General features: G+C 34.2%; 1 protein-coding gene across 7 annotated transcripts in view; it reads right to left on the bottom strand.

Moving 5' to 3' along the window:
* The window catches only part of CRPPA (CDP-L-ribitol pyrophosphorylase A), a 324,254-nt gene that overhangs the window by 116,185 nt on the left and 192,480 nt on the right, over positions 1–15,589 (bottom strand). For 5 of the 7 annotated variants that reach the window (XM_017526901.2, XM_017526899.2, XM_017526895.2 and 2 more), the window contains one exon: positions 12,932–13,063. The exons of 1 other annotated variant lie outside the window; for it this stretch is intronic. In XM_017526901.2, the coding sequence (XP_017382390.1) occupies positions 12,932–13,063 (132 nt within the window). Of the gene's footprint in view, positions 1–227; positions 1,583–12,931; positions 13,064–15,589 lie in introns of those variants that run through there. One more of the 7 variants, XM_017526898.2, reaches the window with a different exon arrangement.

The following is a 15,589-nucleotide window of genomic DNA, read 5'->3' on the forward strand; positions in this document are numbered from 1 at the left end:
TAGTGTATGTTTCATATTATTTAGAAAACCACCTGAGAATAAAGAACCAAATTATGTGGTATAGACAGGGATTTGACAAAGCCATAAGCCATTATCTCAGATGTTTTCAGTTATATTTTTAAACCACTTTATGTTGTGTTTCTGACATTTGCAATTAAAAAGTCCCAACTGATAGACCAATTAGTTAATCAATTAATTCAACTGGCTGAAAAACCACGTTGCCTTGATCTTCCTCCAATAAATGTACCTGAAACTGACGTGCAAGGCTTCATTTTAAATCATCATAAAATATTGTTCAGGAAGCAAAATACTGAAATCCATATAGTAACACTTCTACATAAAGATTTCACATATGTATTAATTCATGTTACAAAAACAACGATCACTATATTCAAAATTTTCAGGATATTGGTTAAAAATTTAGAGAGGAAATTAAAACTTGCACTTCTATGTTTTTTAGCAAACTGGCAAGCATTTCATTTCCCAGCTCATTAAAAATTTTCAATTTAGTTAGCGGTTATAATTCTGCAATTTACACACATTACTCTACATTTTCCTTTTTAAAATTTTAAATGAATTTGGTAGTTTGGACAAAATTTTTTTACACACTTCCATCTAAAATGTTACAAGCATTAGAAACAATATGACAATTGAATTAAGGGAAAAGTTACTATGAATTCAAATGCATATCCAAGTAATATAAACCTATTAAAATTCTTAGATTTTTGCAGCAACATGAGTGGAACCAGAGGCCATTATCTTAAGTGAAACAACTCAAACAGAAACTCACATACCAAGATTTCAGTTATTAGTGGGAGCTGAATAATGTGTACACATGAACAAAGAAGAGGATGACAGACATCAGAGACTTGGAAGTGAGGGAGGGAGAAATTGATGAGAAATTACATAATGGGTACAATGTACACTATTTAGATACACTGAAAGTCAAGACTTCACCACTTCACAACATATGCATCCAACAAAATTGTACTTGTACTGCCTTAAATTTATCAAAAAACAGAGAAAGAAAGAAAGAAACTGAGGAGGCAAGGAGTTAGCAATCATTTACCCACCATACCTAAACTAAACTTTGGAATTTGATAACTACAAAATTTTGAGATAATTCATTTAAATTTAGCACCAATTATAATGGAAAAGTTATAGAGAGATAGTCCCCTGTCTTTAGAAGCTTTGTTAAAGCCAAGGAATCTATAACAGTAGAAGCAAATGTAATTTCTGTGACTTTAAGATATTTTAAAAATCATAATTAGGTAACTTTTTGGATTTGTACTGATTATCTTTCTTTACTGCATATTTTACATCAGAGAATTCGTAATTCAAAGATTTAGAAGAGATACCTCTCTGCAATTCTTAGCATACATGCTTTCTCATTAAGTCCCAAATATAGACCAGCTGAAAATATCTGTAATCTGAATGCAATATACACAGCACTTCTCAAGATAGAGGCTTGCAAACAATTAGTCTACAGGCAGCAGAAGGCAAAACAGCTATTCACCATTACTTATTTTCTTGAATTTATAGTAAGGGCCACATTTGCTATTGCTCAGCTAACCTCACATGCCTGTGGAAATAATTAAACTCTAAATAACAAAAGACATGCCTTTTTAACACCCAACTAACCTAAGGTAACCCTGATTTACATGACTTGAGAAAGTTACTTGTGAAGAAAATCTATGTTCTCATGATGTTGCTGGCAAAGCCTGGTGTTATCAGTTTATTAGAAACACTGAAGTTATGATATAGAAGGTGCAACTGTAGAAAATATGAATGAGACTTTGAAATTATTTATTGGCCAGGTCACTTGTTAAAAATTAACCACTCCCCAGCCCACACCAGTTGTGTTTATGTAGTTGCTTAAACTGGTAATTTTTAGGCTAAATAAAATGCCTTCATTATTGAAACTGATACCAAAGTTCAGAAAGATTTGCCATTGCATGTTTTAATGTTTGTTATTATCAGCATGTTTTGGAAAACTTATGTAACAATTTTCATCTAAAAAGTCAGACCTGGTGATCATGCTTATTCCTTTCTCCATGGGCAAGAAGTGGGAATTGAATAACTATATTTGACCTTTTGTGTAGGGGCTTTAGCTTACTTCCTCTTATCACAGTGAGAAAATTACAAGCAAGTCTGTGCTAATACTGGACTTTCTTAAACTAAAAAAAAGACCACCCTTCCCAAAGAGTCTAAATCCTTTAATATCATCAAAACATCTTAAATATGAAGGCAGAAATTTAATAAAGGAATAAGAGAATTAAGGTGGTGATTAAGGCACAATTAAATTTAAATTCTAGTAATAGTTAATGAAACATATTATTCTTACTTAAAATTCAAAAACAATCAAATCAAGTCAGAATCCAAGGTATTTAACTGGTAGATAAGCAAGCAATGACCTGACTATTCACTGAAAGGCAACTAGAAACATGTAGTATAAGGATGTGTATTATAAAACCATAAATGCATACTTTCATATATTAAAAAACTGTATGTGGTTTAATAATTACTGGTATATTTTCACAAAAGCATATCCCCACTGGAGGGTCAAAATATTTTTGGTTACTTTAAGACTGGAACATAAGGTTGGCTCAAACCAATGATGTAAGTACATACCAGTAGGTAATACAGAGTTTAGTGGTCCATATTTTAACACATTTCATATTGTGCTGATTTCAGCTTGAAAGCCTATAAACAAAATTAAACTTCCTTTCCTTGCATCCTAATTTCAATACTTCTAATACAAAAGTATTTTTGGTAAACAAAAAATATCAGTATATTCAACTTTTAATTTTTTGTGTTTCTGAACCCCTCTTTTGAAAGATCTGTGTGTAGGTAAGATCAGTGGCCTATTATGACTAAGAAACTTTTGAGCCATAAATACAAATTCTGAACCTTTTTTTAAACAAAATCATTAATGTGAAAGATTATAAGGTATATTTTTATCTGAAAAAAGTGGCAAATTCTCTGTGGTACTTTTTTTGAACACTATTTCCTTATGTTCCTCCTAAGTGTTGTAGAATGATACACTGATTACAAACATGCATATAAACAATGACAAAAGCATAATAATCATAAATAGTGTTTGTGTAAAACATCTGTTTTTCCTGTCCATTAAAATTCAGAGTCTAGGCAGAATTACTGTAGATGTGTTTATTATTAAACCAACTCATTTCTAAACAGCATTAGTACATGGTCACTCTCCATTCAGTAAGAGGAAGTTTGAATCTTAATTAAAGTACACTTCCTTACCAGTTGTCAAAAGTGAGTAATGAGATGGATGAAAAACTAATAAATCTTGCTATTTTCTATAAACAAAACTCAATGCCCAACATTACACACCTCTCTGATTCTCCATGGAGAAGTCCTTTTATATTTCCATTGTGATCATAATCAGAAAGATTGATAGGATTCTCAGAGACTTTAAACACGTGCCCTAATTTTACAAACTATTCTCTTTACTGAGTGGAAAAGCAAGTAAGGAATTTTGCATAGGAACAAATTCCACCACTCTTCACTCTCATTCCTGCAAAAAGGTTCTTGGACAATTAGCTCCTGATTTTGGAAATCGCTTACCTTTGCTCTAAAATGATATACAGCACCTATTAGGCAATAGACTGCAAATGTTTCAAATCATTCAGACTTATTGTCATTGACTTAGAATGTCCAATATTTAAAATTAGGTTGACTTCACATTTCTCCTCTCTAGTTACATTTCCTACCCTTCTTGATGGTTTCAAGTCCTCCAGCATGAACATGATGCTCTTCACTTGATTCCATTAAGCACTGCAATTTTACAGTTCCTTGTACAGCTTTTTATGCAGTTTGGACAATTAGTGTTGCATAAAATCAAAACAAACAGAGATATCTCCCTCACTCACATATTATTCAATAAAATCTACATAAAACTACTGCAAGCAGGCTACCCACATTCTATTTCAATGCACTAAAATAATGCCATGTACCTTAGAAAACACTCCATTTTGCAAAGCGTAATTACTCAGTATGTTCTTTTAGACTATTTGTCATGCCACTACTTTTTCAATATTTCATTACTCAAAATATCAGAAACTGGACAAAGACTAAAAGCAAATACCATTTTAAATTTTTCATTGACATAATAGAGTAGGAGTTTTACTGTGCACATAGTTATAGGAAATCAGATGAATCCCAATGAAGTATATCAATGTTTTCTGTAAGTCCACAACATGTTTTCCCTGAAGACTAACAGTAGCATTCCACTTGTCAAATTGCCTTGTTTCTATTCCTCTTATTATACAACTATCCCCTGGAAAAACCTTTCTAAAACCTCTGAGACACAACACCTTCTGCATTACATGCTTTTAGTCTGTGCATCTCAACTTTCAGAATTGTAACACCACCATTTTCTAGCAATTATTTTCTAACACTGGCTTCACTCATGTGAATCAAAATAATATAGCCTACATTTACATCCCCATTAATGTAATGCTCTAAGTATAAAACTCAAAGTGTCAAAAATAGTTCCTTTTGCTACGACATGAGTTGGGCTACTGAGGAAGTCTCACAAAAACAAGGAATAAGGGATAATTAGAAAAATAACTTATACCTCTATTTTTGCTAGTTTAATATTTGTCTTATGAGGAAAAGCTCCAATTTCCTCTATTTACATACTTAATACTACTTTCATTGATTTTGCAGTGTTCTCCATTGAATCTCTTTTCAAATACATTAATCAGAAAAGCAATACATTAGGTAAAAAAAATTTGTAGTCTATAGTTTTGAAATTTCAGGATAAAGCATTTAATTTTCTCACTTCATGATGATCTTCTAAATTCTAGTTACTCTACGGAACCTCCTTTTATGACACACAAAAGCTGCCCTGTGCCAAGTCAGAGAGCATGGCAGGCAGGATGAACATTAACCTTACCTCTTCTCAACTTCTCTAATACTATCGTGTGTCCCACCCTTATCAAAGAAGGCTATTTATGGCTAATTCATCCTAAAATGTGGGGATAACAAGGTAGAGAATTTGTGTATAACACTCATTCTTTATATTGTTTAAAATGTATGCCCTTGTAATTTTGAAGGATATCATCTCCAGGTGTATGAATTCCTTCAGGAATGAAACCTTGTTGGAATTCATATTACCCCTTTGTGACAGGCACATTATGTTGTACACAATAAACACTGGGCACTCAGAAAATAAGCTGAATGATTGGACTTAGAATGAATAGAAAGATTTGAGTCTTTCCATGCCAACAGCATTCCCACAATTATGATGAACATTCCTAAAACCCACCAAACTTTCTGTGAGAAGTGTAGCAAGCACCAACCCCACAAACTGACAACAGACAAGATGTGCCAGGATTCTCTGTATCCCCAGGGAAATGTGGTGTTATGATATATAGCAGAATGACTCTGGTGAGCAGACTAAGCCCATTTTCTGCAGAAAAGCTAAAACTACAAAGATGATTGTGCTAAGGCTTGAGTGCATTGAGACCAGTCCAACTGCAGATCTAATAAAATACTGGCTATTAAAAGATACAAGCATTCTGAACCAAGAGGAGATAAGAAGAAAAAGGGCCAAGTGATCCAGTTCTAAGTGGTGTTTTTTTTTTTTTTTTTTTTTTTTTTTTTTTTTTTTTTTTTTTTTTTTTTTTTTTTTGAGACATAGTCTCACTCTGCTGCTCAGGCTGGACTGCAGTGGTACAATCTCAGCTCACTGCAGCCTCCACCTCCCGGGGATTCAAGTGATTGTTCTGCTTAAGCCTCCCCAGTAGCTGAGATTACAGGCTCTCCTTACTACAATCAGTTACTATTTTTATTTCTAGTAGAGACAGTGTTTCACAATGTTGGCCAGGCTGGTCTCAAACTTCTGACCTCAGGTGATCTGTCAGCCTTGGCCTCCTGAAGTGCTGGGATTACAGGTGTGAGCCACCATGCCCAGCCCTAAATGTCACCTTTTGTTTTATTATGAACACAATGAAGTCTTAAGTTCACATTCACGAAAAAGAAAGATTTGAAAACAAATCTAAAATGCATTGAGATACCATCTCACGCCAGTTAGAATGGCAATCATTAAAAAATCTGGAAACAACAGATGCTGGAGAGGATGTGGTGAAATAGGAACACTTTTACACTGTTGGTGGGAGCGTAAATTAGTTCAACCATTGTGGAAGACAGTGTGGCGATTCCTCAAGGACCTAGAAATAGAAATTCCATTCAACCCAGCAATCCCATTACTGGGTATATATCCAAAGGATTACAAATCGTTCTACTATAAGGACACATGCACATGAATGTTCACTGCAGCACTGTTTACAATAGCAAAGACCTGGAACCAACCCAAATGCCCATCGACGATAGGCTGGATAGGGAAAATGTGGCACATATACACCATGGAATATTACGCAGCCATCAAAAACGATGAGTTTGGGTCCTTTGTAGGGACATGGATGAACCTGGAAACCATCATTCTCAGCAAACTGACAGAAGAGCAGAAGATCAAACACCGCATGTTCTCACTCATAGGTGGGTGTTGAACAATGAGAACACATGGACACAGGGAGGGGAGCACTACACACTGGGGTCAGTTGGGGGGAAATAGGGGAGGGACGTTGGGGGGTGGGGAGCTGGGGAGAGATAGCATTGGGAGAAATGCCAGATGTAGGTGATGGGGAGGAAGGCAGCAAATCACACTGCCACGTGTGTACCTATGCAACAATTTTACATGTTCTTCACGTGTACCCCAAAACCTAAAATGCAATAAATGGGAAAAATAAATAAATAAAATTAAAATATGATTTAAAACAAACAAAAAAACAAATCTAAAACACAAAATTTTAAGTTGCACCATATGAAATACAACTGACAAGAGAATGAGACCTTTTAGGAATGTATATAAGAACATGTTATTGAACAAAATATTCATTTTTATTATACTTTCTAAAATTTCAGCTTGGTATCTAAAGGAATATGACCATTTTATAATTAAATAGAGAAAGACAAAGTTTAGTAACCTAAGAATGGCCACAAGGTTACTGAAGATCAAGAACTTAAAACTATGGCTGAAGATGCCCATTTCAACATTGTGTTCACATTTTTTTCACTTACATGCAATTTCTCTCTTTAATAAAAATTAGAAAATGATAAAATTGCACTAATGTGTTTGATATGGATCTGATCCAAATCAAGCTCTTTAAAAACAACTGTACAGATAATGTAAAAATAAGTTTTGCCTTCCCACCACCCTGCTGTGCCCTCTTCCAGTTGTTATCACTCTACGTGCAATCAAAAAGTATATACATATACTGTACATGTTTCTCTATGGCTACATGTATATAATTTGCATGATTTTTGTATTTAAATATATCTAGCCCTATTTACTCTATAAACCCCTTAATTTACGTGGGGGCGAGTAGCAAGAAATACTTAGCCTACCATATCAGCACTCGAATATTACTGTGGTAGGCAGCATTTGGTATCGTTCCCAGTGATAACCCTTGTGTAGTCACCTCCCATGAGTGTGGGTGGAACACAGTGATTTGTCTCTGGTGAACTGAATACAGCAAAGGGGATGGCAGGTCAGTTGCTGATGTTACAGCAGACTGTGACTTCCACCTTCTGGTTCTCTCTTGCTTTCTATGATGTTTCCAGACACTCTGTGCAAAGCTCTTTGTGGCAAAGAACAGAGGCAGGCCTCCAGCCGGGCGTTCATGAAACCATGAACTGAGGCCTCAGTGCAATAGCCCATGAGGAACTGAATTATGCCAACAGTCGGGTGAGTGAGATACTTGGGAAAATTTCCAGGAGAGCTTTGAGATGGTTGCATCCTTGATGGAGACCCAGAGCCTGAGGACCCACAGAAACCGTGAGATAATAATGTTGGGTTATGTAGTAACAGCTAACAAATGCACTATTGAAAGGAATTCACTCACTAAAAATTTCCATAGCAGTACCCTCCTTAAGTTAGAGGATGTTTCTCTTCATTTTCATACAGAAAGTTCTTTCTTTTATCCATGAAAAAAAAAAAGAGATCTGGGTACAAACATACTGTTAGATAAAAATAAAACTTACTGTTGGATACATCAGTATGGTGGCAATAGTTAACAATGTATTGCACATTTCAAAGTAGCTAGAAGAACATAACTAAAATGTTCCTGCATAAAGGTAAATATTCAAGGTGATGAATATCCTGATTACCCCGATTTTGTTTTTACACAGGATGTGAATGGATCAAATTATCAAATGTACCCTGAAAATATGTACATTACGTATTGATAAAAACTCTGTACAAGGTGTGTATCTAATATTGCATTTCATTTGCATATATCTAAATAAAACAAGCTTAGTGCCACTCTCTAATGAGTCTGCTAAGTAAGCTAACCAAACTCTCCAAAAAAATAATTTTTTCTAAACTACTAATTTTTGAAAATGTATTTTATGACCTTTATATTTTCCCAAAGAATGACTAAGTCTAAACAATAAAGGCCAAAACAATATTGAAAGTGAAAAATATTTAGTCTCATAAACATTCCCACATCAAAAAGGCCTGATTACTTTGAACAGGGTATTATGGGTTTCTGTAAACAGATTTGGTGTTGCATGTTTGGTGCGTCTGCCATGTGATTCAGTGCCATGGAAAGTTTCGTGTGTTTAGTAAATAATTCCCAGTTAAATTCCAAGTAATTGCTCATTGCAGGAAGTCAAACTTCTAAGTCTAACCTCACCCATGATAACCAAAACAAAACAAAACAAAAATCAGTGTTCTGCTAACTGACAGCATACACCCATTTGTCCTCCAAAGGATCATGCATACTAAAAGGATGATTCCTCTATCTCGTGGACACAGAGCAAATGTGGACCTTTGAGATGAAAAAACTGATGTCAGTGATACCCTATACATTCAGATCTTTAGGACCAAAGCTGTAATAGAGCAGTGAAACCGGTTCCTTTATCATTATGAGTTGACCTAACACGGAGTTTCACAATCAAGAATGTTTCCCAGATGTCCTTTATAATGAACAGAAAACCTTAAAAACCAAGACAATAGAGAAAAATGATAGTAATTTAATTATGTTATCGAGTAGAGCAATATGGTTTATATTTTGTGATACAAGACCAGTACATACAGCTTTATCTAATTTTGTTACCAAAAGTATTTATTTTTTTGTTTCATATTCTGTTTTGGAGATTCTTGTAATTCTCATAAATCTTTTACATTTTTTTTTTTTAAAAAACAAAAACTTACAGAACTGCTTTGGTAACTTTCTCACTTATAAGACTCCCAGATCTTCAGTCACAGGAACAAAAGAAAACACAGAATTCAGGAGAAGGGAGAGGGTAAGACAGCGCCTCTGCTTTATCCCACAGCCTCTCCACAGCTTGGTTTTTTTTTTTAACTCTGCCAACTGGTGCCATCTTTTTCAGTGTCCCCATTCAATTAAAGTGCTCACTAAGCCAACATTACTTCCAAAAGTTCTATTTCCCACTGTATTATAACTTAGTGAAGTGACAGTTTAATGGAGAAGAAATAAGAGAAAATGGATAGAGTAAAATGATACATACTCCCCACCATGCTGCCACGTTTAATATGCTCCTCAGCCTTCATCTGATGGATCCAACTCCCCTACTGTCTTCCACTGTGCTTTGATCAAGATGTCTGACAAAAGAACAGCTCCCTCTCTGAACTCTATAAAATATATATACTATAATGAATAATTTCTCAGTAAAAGGAAATAAGAGAGCAGGTGAAGTTTGTGGTCACATATGGAAGGGAAAGAAAACCCAGGCTCAGTTCCAGAGAGTCTGTGTGTCAGAGTGAGATATGTATGTGTAACACATCCCTGGACACGGCCAGCACACCATCCTCTGTCTCCACTTTCTCATCCAACAAAGGCTATAATGTGGAAGTTCTGACATCTGCATTTTACAAATGAAGAACCTGGGACCTATAAAACTTACATTGCTTGTCCAAGGTGATATAACTAGTTTTTCCAACGTGGGGTGGGGGCAACAGACATTAGTTCAGCAAAAGAAACAATCAGTTATAATAGTTTATGGGAGCTTTTAAACCTTGAACTTATGTGCTTATATTGCTAAATCCCTAAGCATGTAAAATCCACAGGTTAAAGACAAAACTGCTTACAAGACTTTAGTTATTTTATAGGCTTTAAAATATTTACTGTCACAAAAGTTCACATGTGAAACTGAAAAATACAGTTACAAATATGTGCATTAAAAAATGATCATAGAGATATTTTCAAGTTTCAACAAAATTAAGACTACATACTCTAAACTTTTGGCTTGAGCTATTCATGCCAGAAATATTATGTCTCTGTAAGTTCAGTGCTAGATCATCAAATACAGATTTTTAGGTGATTAGAACAGATTCCTCAAACATAATTCTGTATCATGGACCTTAGTGATGACTTGTATAGCAAAGTTAGATTCATAATGACAAATGAATATGTTACACATAAAATTATTTAAAATTATATTTGAAAGAGACTTAGTCTTATTTAATTTTGTTACCAAAAAATTTCATTTTATTGTTCCATATCCTGTTTTGGGGATTTTTATAGTAATTCTCATAAATATTTTACAATTGTTTAAAAAAAAATTTACAAAACTGCTTTGGTAACTTTTGTATTTGTCCCTTATTTCTTTGTAAGTATTAAACTAGGAAAGCTCATTTTAATTATCCAAAGTCATGTTTATAAAATTATTTTAGAAAGATAAGGCCTGGTTTAAATTGATTCAACAAACTGTAAAAGCAAGCTTTATATTGCACTTCTAATCTAAAGTAAGAATTTCAAATCATTCCAAATTATTGTACATGAGTTACTGAGCACTGGATAATAGAGTCAGAAAACTTTATGCTGTATATAAATGGCCAAGCCAATAACATAATCCTTAAGTCTAACATTAAGCTATCTACAAATAGGTTGTTTTAACTGATAAATTTTCTTTTTGAGTTTGCATGTTAAATCTGAATTTCAAGTAAACAACAAAGATTTTTTAAATTCAAGTATTCTCCATGTAACCATTGGGACACACAGTAAAAATTATTGTTTATGTGAAATTCAAATTTAACTGGACATCATATATATAACCGGGCAACATTACTCTACTGAAAAGTCAGCTTCAGTACAGTGCAGACGGACACTTTTTGCCTGGCCAAGAGAGCTACAGGAATTATTTATGCTCTTCAATTTCTGTTTGAGATTTGCCTCAACAAGCTCTATTTTCTAACTGCACAATGTGACAATAGCAGTGTTTGTCCATGACTCCTTTAGACAACATGAGAAAATGAACAGATTTTTCCCACTGTAATCATCTGAATACAACCAAAAAAGATTTTTTTTTGAGATAGGGCCTCACTCTGTTGCCCAGACTGGAGTGCAGGGCAGCAAATCTCTGCTCACTGCAATCTCCAGCTCCTGGGTTCAAGCGATTCTCTCACCTCAGCCTCCCAGGTAGGTGGGACTACAGGTGCCCACCACCATGCCCAGCTAATTTTTTTCATTTTTTTTTGTAGACAGGTGTTTCACCATGTTGGCTAGGCTAGTCTGGAGTTCCTGACCTCAAGCAATCCGCCCACCTTTCCCAAAGTGCTAGGATTACAGGTGTGAGCCACTGCACCAGCCCAAAAATAATTTCTTAAAGAGAAAATATTACTGATCATGGATGAAGATCTGAATTCTGTTACTCTGCCAGTTATCTGCCCTTGGGCAAATATATATAACATCTTGGGCCTTGGTTCCCCTGACTTCAGTAGTCCCCAACAACATTAACATTTTGTAATTCTATTATTCTAGGTGAAGTAAAATGTGTCTAGTTCTTAATAACTGTGGTCAGGCTTGCTTATTTTGGAAGCAGAGAGAACAACAACCTCTAAGTTAAAAAAAAAAAAAAAAAACCAAGGGACTAGCTAAAACATAATCCTTATATTTCATTAAAATGCATGGTTTTAGAAGAAATGTTACCCACAGGTTAAAAATGCAGCTGAAAATTTTCACAAACAATAGCTGTTATCACCCATAAATAACTTTAAATAAATGTCATTCGCTGGACATTCAGTACCAAATTACTTTTATCTGAGACCACTAAAAAAGGCAGTGCACAGTTTAACTTGCGAGACTCTTGTATGTTACCACCAAGAAATTAAAAAGCAGTCGCAAATCCAATGAAAGCTATCTATGCACAAAGGACAAATCTATAGATTCTCCAAATTTTTCTCCTAATTCTATTTTCTGATAGAGTCTCCAAATTCTTTGTTCTAAATAGCATTTCTCTGCACAAAGAATCTCTAACGCTAGCTCATTGTGCCTGCAGTGCAGTTAACATGCAGCTATTAAAGAAAGTGACAATAAATGCATTTCTCTAGGTCACTACCATGCCCTCTTGTAATCTGAATGCCAGGCAGTGCTTTCAAATGATTAAATAATCTGTTAAGGGAGAGAAACAACTGACTACCAATATATTCAACATAATGTAAAAATAAACAATCTCAAATTATACCAGTGGACAAGGATTGTGGCTTTGCAAGGTTGCAGGATAAATATAAGAATTTGGTTATATTTGAAATTCAAATTTCTTATTTGGAATACAGTTCCAAAAAGCATTATATATTTCAAATTCAATATTAACTGAGCAAATTGTACTTTTATTTGATGACCCTGACAGTTCTATTTGGGATACCTAGTATGAGACATATGCTCATTAGCATTGCCCCACAAATCAAGTTGAATTGGTTTTAATTTTTCTACTAGAGGCAAGAGGTTCTACTATTATAGCACACATATAGATGACTAATTTTCCAGCCATAATTCCTGTTATCAAAAATATCTTCCTGCTTTTAACAAATCAGATACCTACCATTAAAACTATAGTCTACATAACATAACATTCAGAAAATAAACATTTTACCTACCTGTGGGTAAGATATGAGAAGACCACATAACCAAATATTTCTTTTTTTTACTTCCTTTGCAAATTCTCTAATCAGCATTAGGCTTTCCATTTTCTCACTGGGAGGTACTAATTTAAAATCAAGAAAATGAACCTGTAAAATATAAAAGACAATCTTTAGAATATCATTCCTTTCAACTTTCTCTTGAGGAAAAAAACATTAAAGAAACCTAAAACCCATATGATTACAATATTGCAATAATCTTTATCAATTTGTGTTAATTTCTACTTTTGCCTCAAGTCATACTTAAGATCAATGAATCCTCTCTTATAAATACAGATGTAGTAAACACTGAGAACACAATGGTAAAAAACCAAATGCTAATATTCTATTTCACTTAAGAGTCGGATACATAAAGGATGTGTAATTTCATTAAATCATTCAACCTAATTCATAATCTTTTACTAGGCAAGACAGAAATACAGTCTTACATACACTAAGAAATTAACAATATAAATAAAATTCAAGAAGAGTGATTATCCAATTAAGTAACTTAAGTTTTTTAAGAGAATCTCTTTCAATGTGATCAATAATTGTCATCTCTAACAAATAATTATTTCTTAAAGTAAACCAAGAGGGCTTTTATGGAGACTATTTTTAAGCAGTTATAATGTTTTTCTTGAAAACATTCTAGTGACCATTTTTAAAACATTTTTAATTTTTTTATTGATACATAATACTCCTACTACTTACGGGGCACTGTGACATTTTGTTACATACATAGAATGTGTATTGATCAAGTCAGTGTATCATCTTGAACGTTTATCATTTTTATATTTTGGGAACATTTAAAGTCCTCTCTTCTAACTATTTTTAAAAACACAATACATTAACCCTTGTCACTCTTGGCCAGGCATGGTGGCTTACTCCTGTAATCCCAGCAGTATGGGAGGCAGAGGCTGAGACACGCAGATCGCTTGAGCCGACAAGTTTGAGACCAGCCTAGGGAACAAGGTGAAATGCTGTCTCTACAAAAAATACAAAAACTACCAGGTATGGTGGCATGCGCCTGTAACTTATTACATACCCCCATGCCAGCTGGACTAAGGAACAACACTGCTGCTTAATGTTTAAAACCCTCAACACACTATTTAACTTTTTGAACTACAGAAATACCTTTATTACTTAGATACCATCTACAAACTGACTTATTTTTATGTTATCCCATCATATCAATGACTTAAATTACAGAGAAACATTTAAGACATTAAGGAAACATAGGAGAAGTATTTTCAGGGTCTTTTCATGAATTAACTTAAGCACAGATACAGAACGCAACCTTATGAAATGCATAATTAGGGTGACGAAATTCAAGCATGAAGAAGTAGGATGTACCTCAAAATTCCCTTTTACCAGATGCAAAGGCCTGATGACAACATGAAAACAGAAGACAATCTCCTGCAGATGTTCTTCCTAATACCATGAAACTTCAGCATATACTTTACAAAGTGCTACTAAGTTTCAACTTCTAAAATATACCAACTACTTATGTATTCCCAAAAAAAAATTCAGTTCGTACAAAACCACAGTTTTAATTAAAATACGCACGCGCGCGCACACACACACACACACACACACAGAGGGCACTTTTATACAACCACAGCAGAAGGTTACAAAAGGGTAACTCAAGAGAAATGTAAATTTTGTTGCCTTAATAAAATAAGCTTACAGCCAGGACAGGCTTGCATCCATTGAAATACAGCCAAATATTTCATGTAGGTTGAGTTCTGCAAATTTGCTTATAGCTACTTATCGACTAGGTATTTTTGATGTCTTTTTGTACTGTTTATTAATTCACTACATAGCAATTACAATAAAACAGTATTTCCCATGCAGCATGACATTTCCAACAGTTCTTTCTCATGTATACATAGAAAAGATAAGGCTATCCTTCTGCCCTCCAAGAAAGAATATCTAATTTCATTTTAATGAAAGGTAGCGCATTTACTCTTATAAACTGGTAAACTACTTAAACATTTAACATGTGGTTAGCCTCATGGCTTTGTGGGTGGGCAAAGTTTCTGGATCTCAGTGTTCAGAAAAGACTCCTCTGTGCCTTGTGTGTCTTCTATACTCAGCTCTATACAAACTTTATATTTGTCTAGGAATCATTTAATATATTTCTGGTCCCAGATGAATTCTAGTTAACTTTTAATATTTTAAAATAACATTTTTTTTTTTTACTTCTGAGAATAGATATGTTAATTAAAGGACTGTAAGTATGAAGCCCGAGATTCTTTAAAACCCCACATTTAACGCTTTCCTCTCACTGCAGAGGCTATGTTCACAATAAAAGGCACTCAAAGGGAGTCAGGATTGGTGGTATGAAGGGAAATCATCTCTGTTCATTTCTCTAAGAAGAAAGTTAATTTGCAAATCTTAAGTATATACCTAAAAAATGCATTGCTTAATGCCCACCAAAGTGGAAAGAAGAATAGTCAAAATGAAAGTTTGTATTATAAGTTAGAATTGGTAGATAAACCAGAGAGATTCTTTGGATCTACATAATAGCTGCAAAATTATCAACATGTGCATAAAAAATTGTACTAGGAAGACTCAATATCTTCAAAACCTAATTTTTCAAAAGAAATATAATGATTCTAAAAACAGATGAAACTA

Source organism: Cebus imitator, unplaced genomic scaffold (assembly GCF_001604975.1).
Source record: "Cebus imitator isolate Cc_AM_T3 unplaced genomic scaffold, Cebus_imitator-1.0 Scaffold45, whole genome shotgun sequence".
Lineage (NCBI taxonomy): Eukaryota > Metazoa > Chordata > Mammalia > Primates > Cebidae > Cebus > Cebus imitator.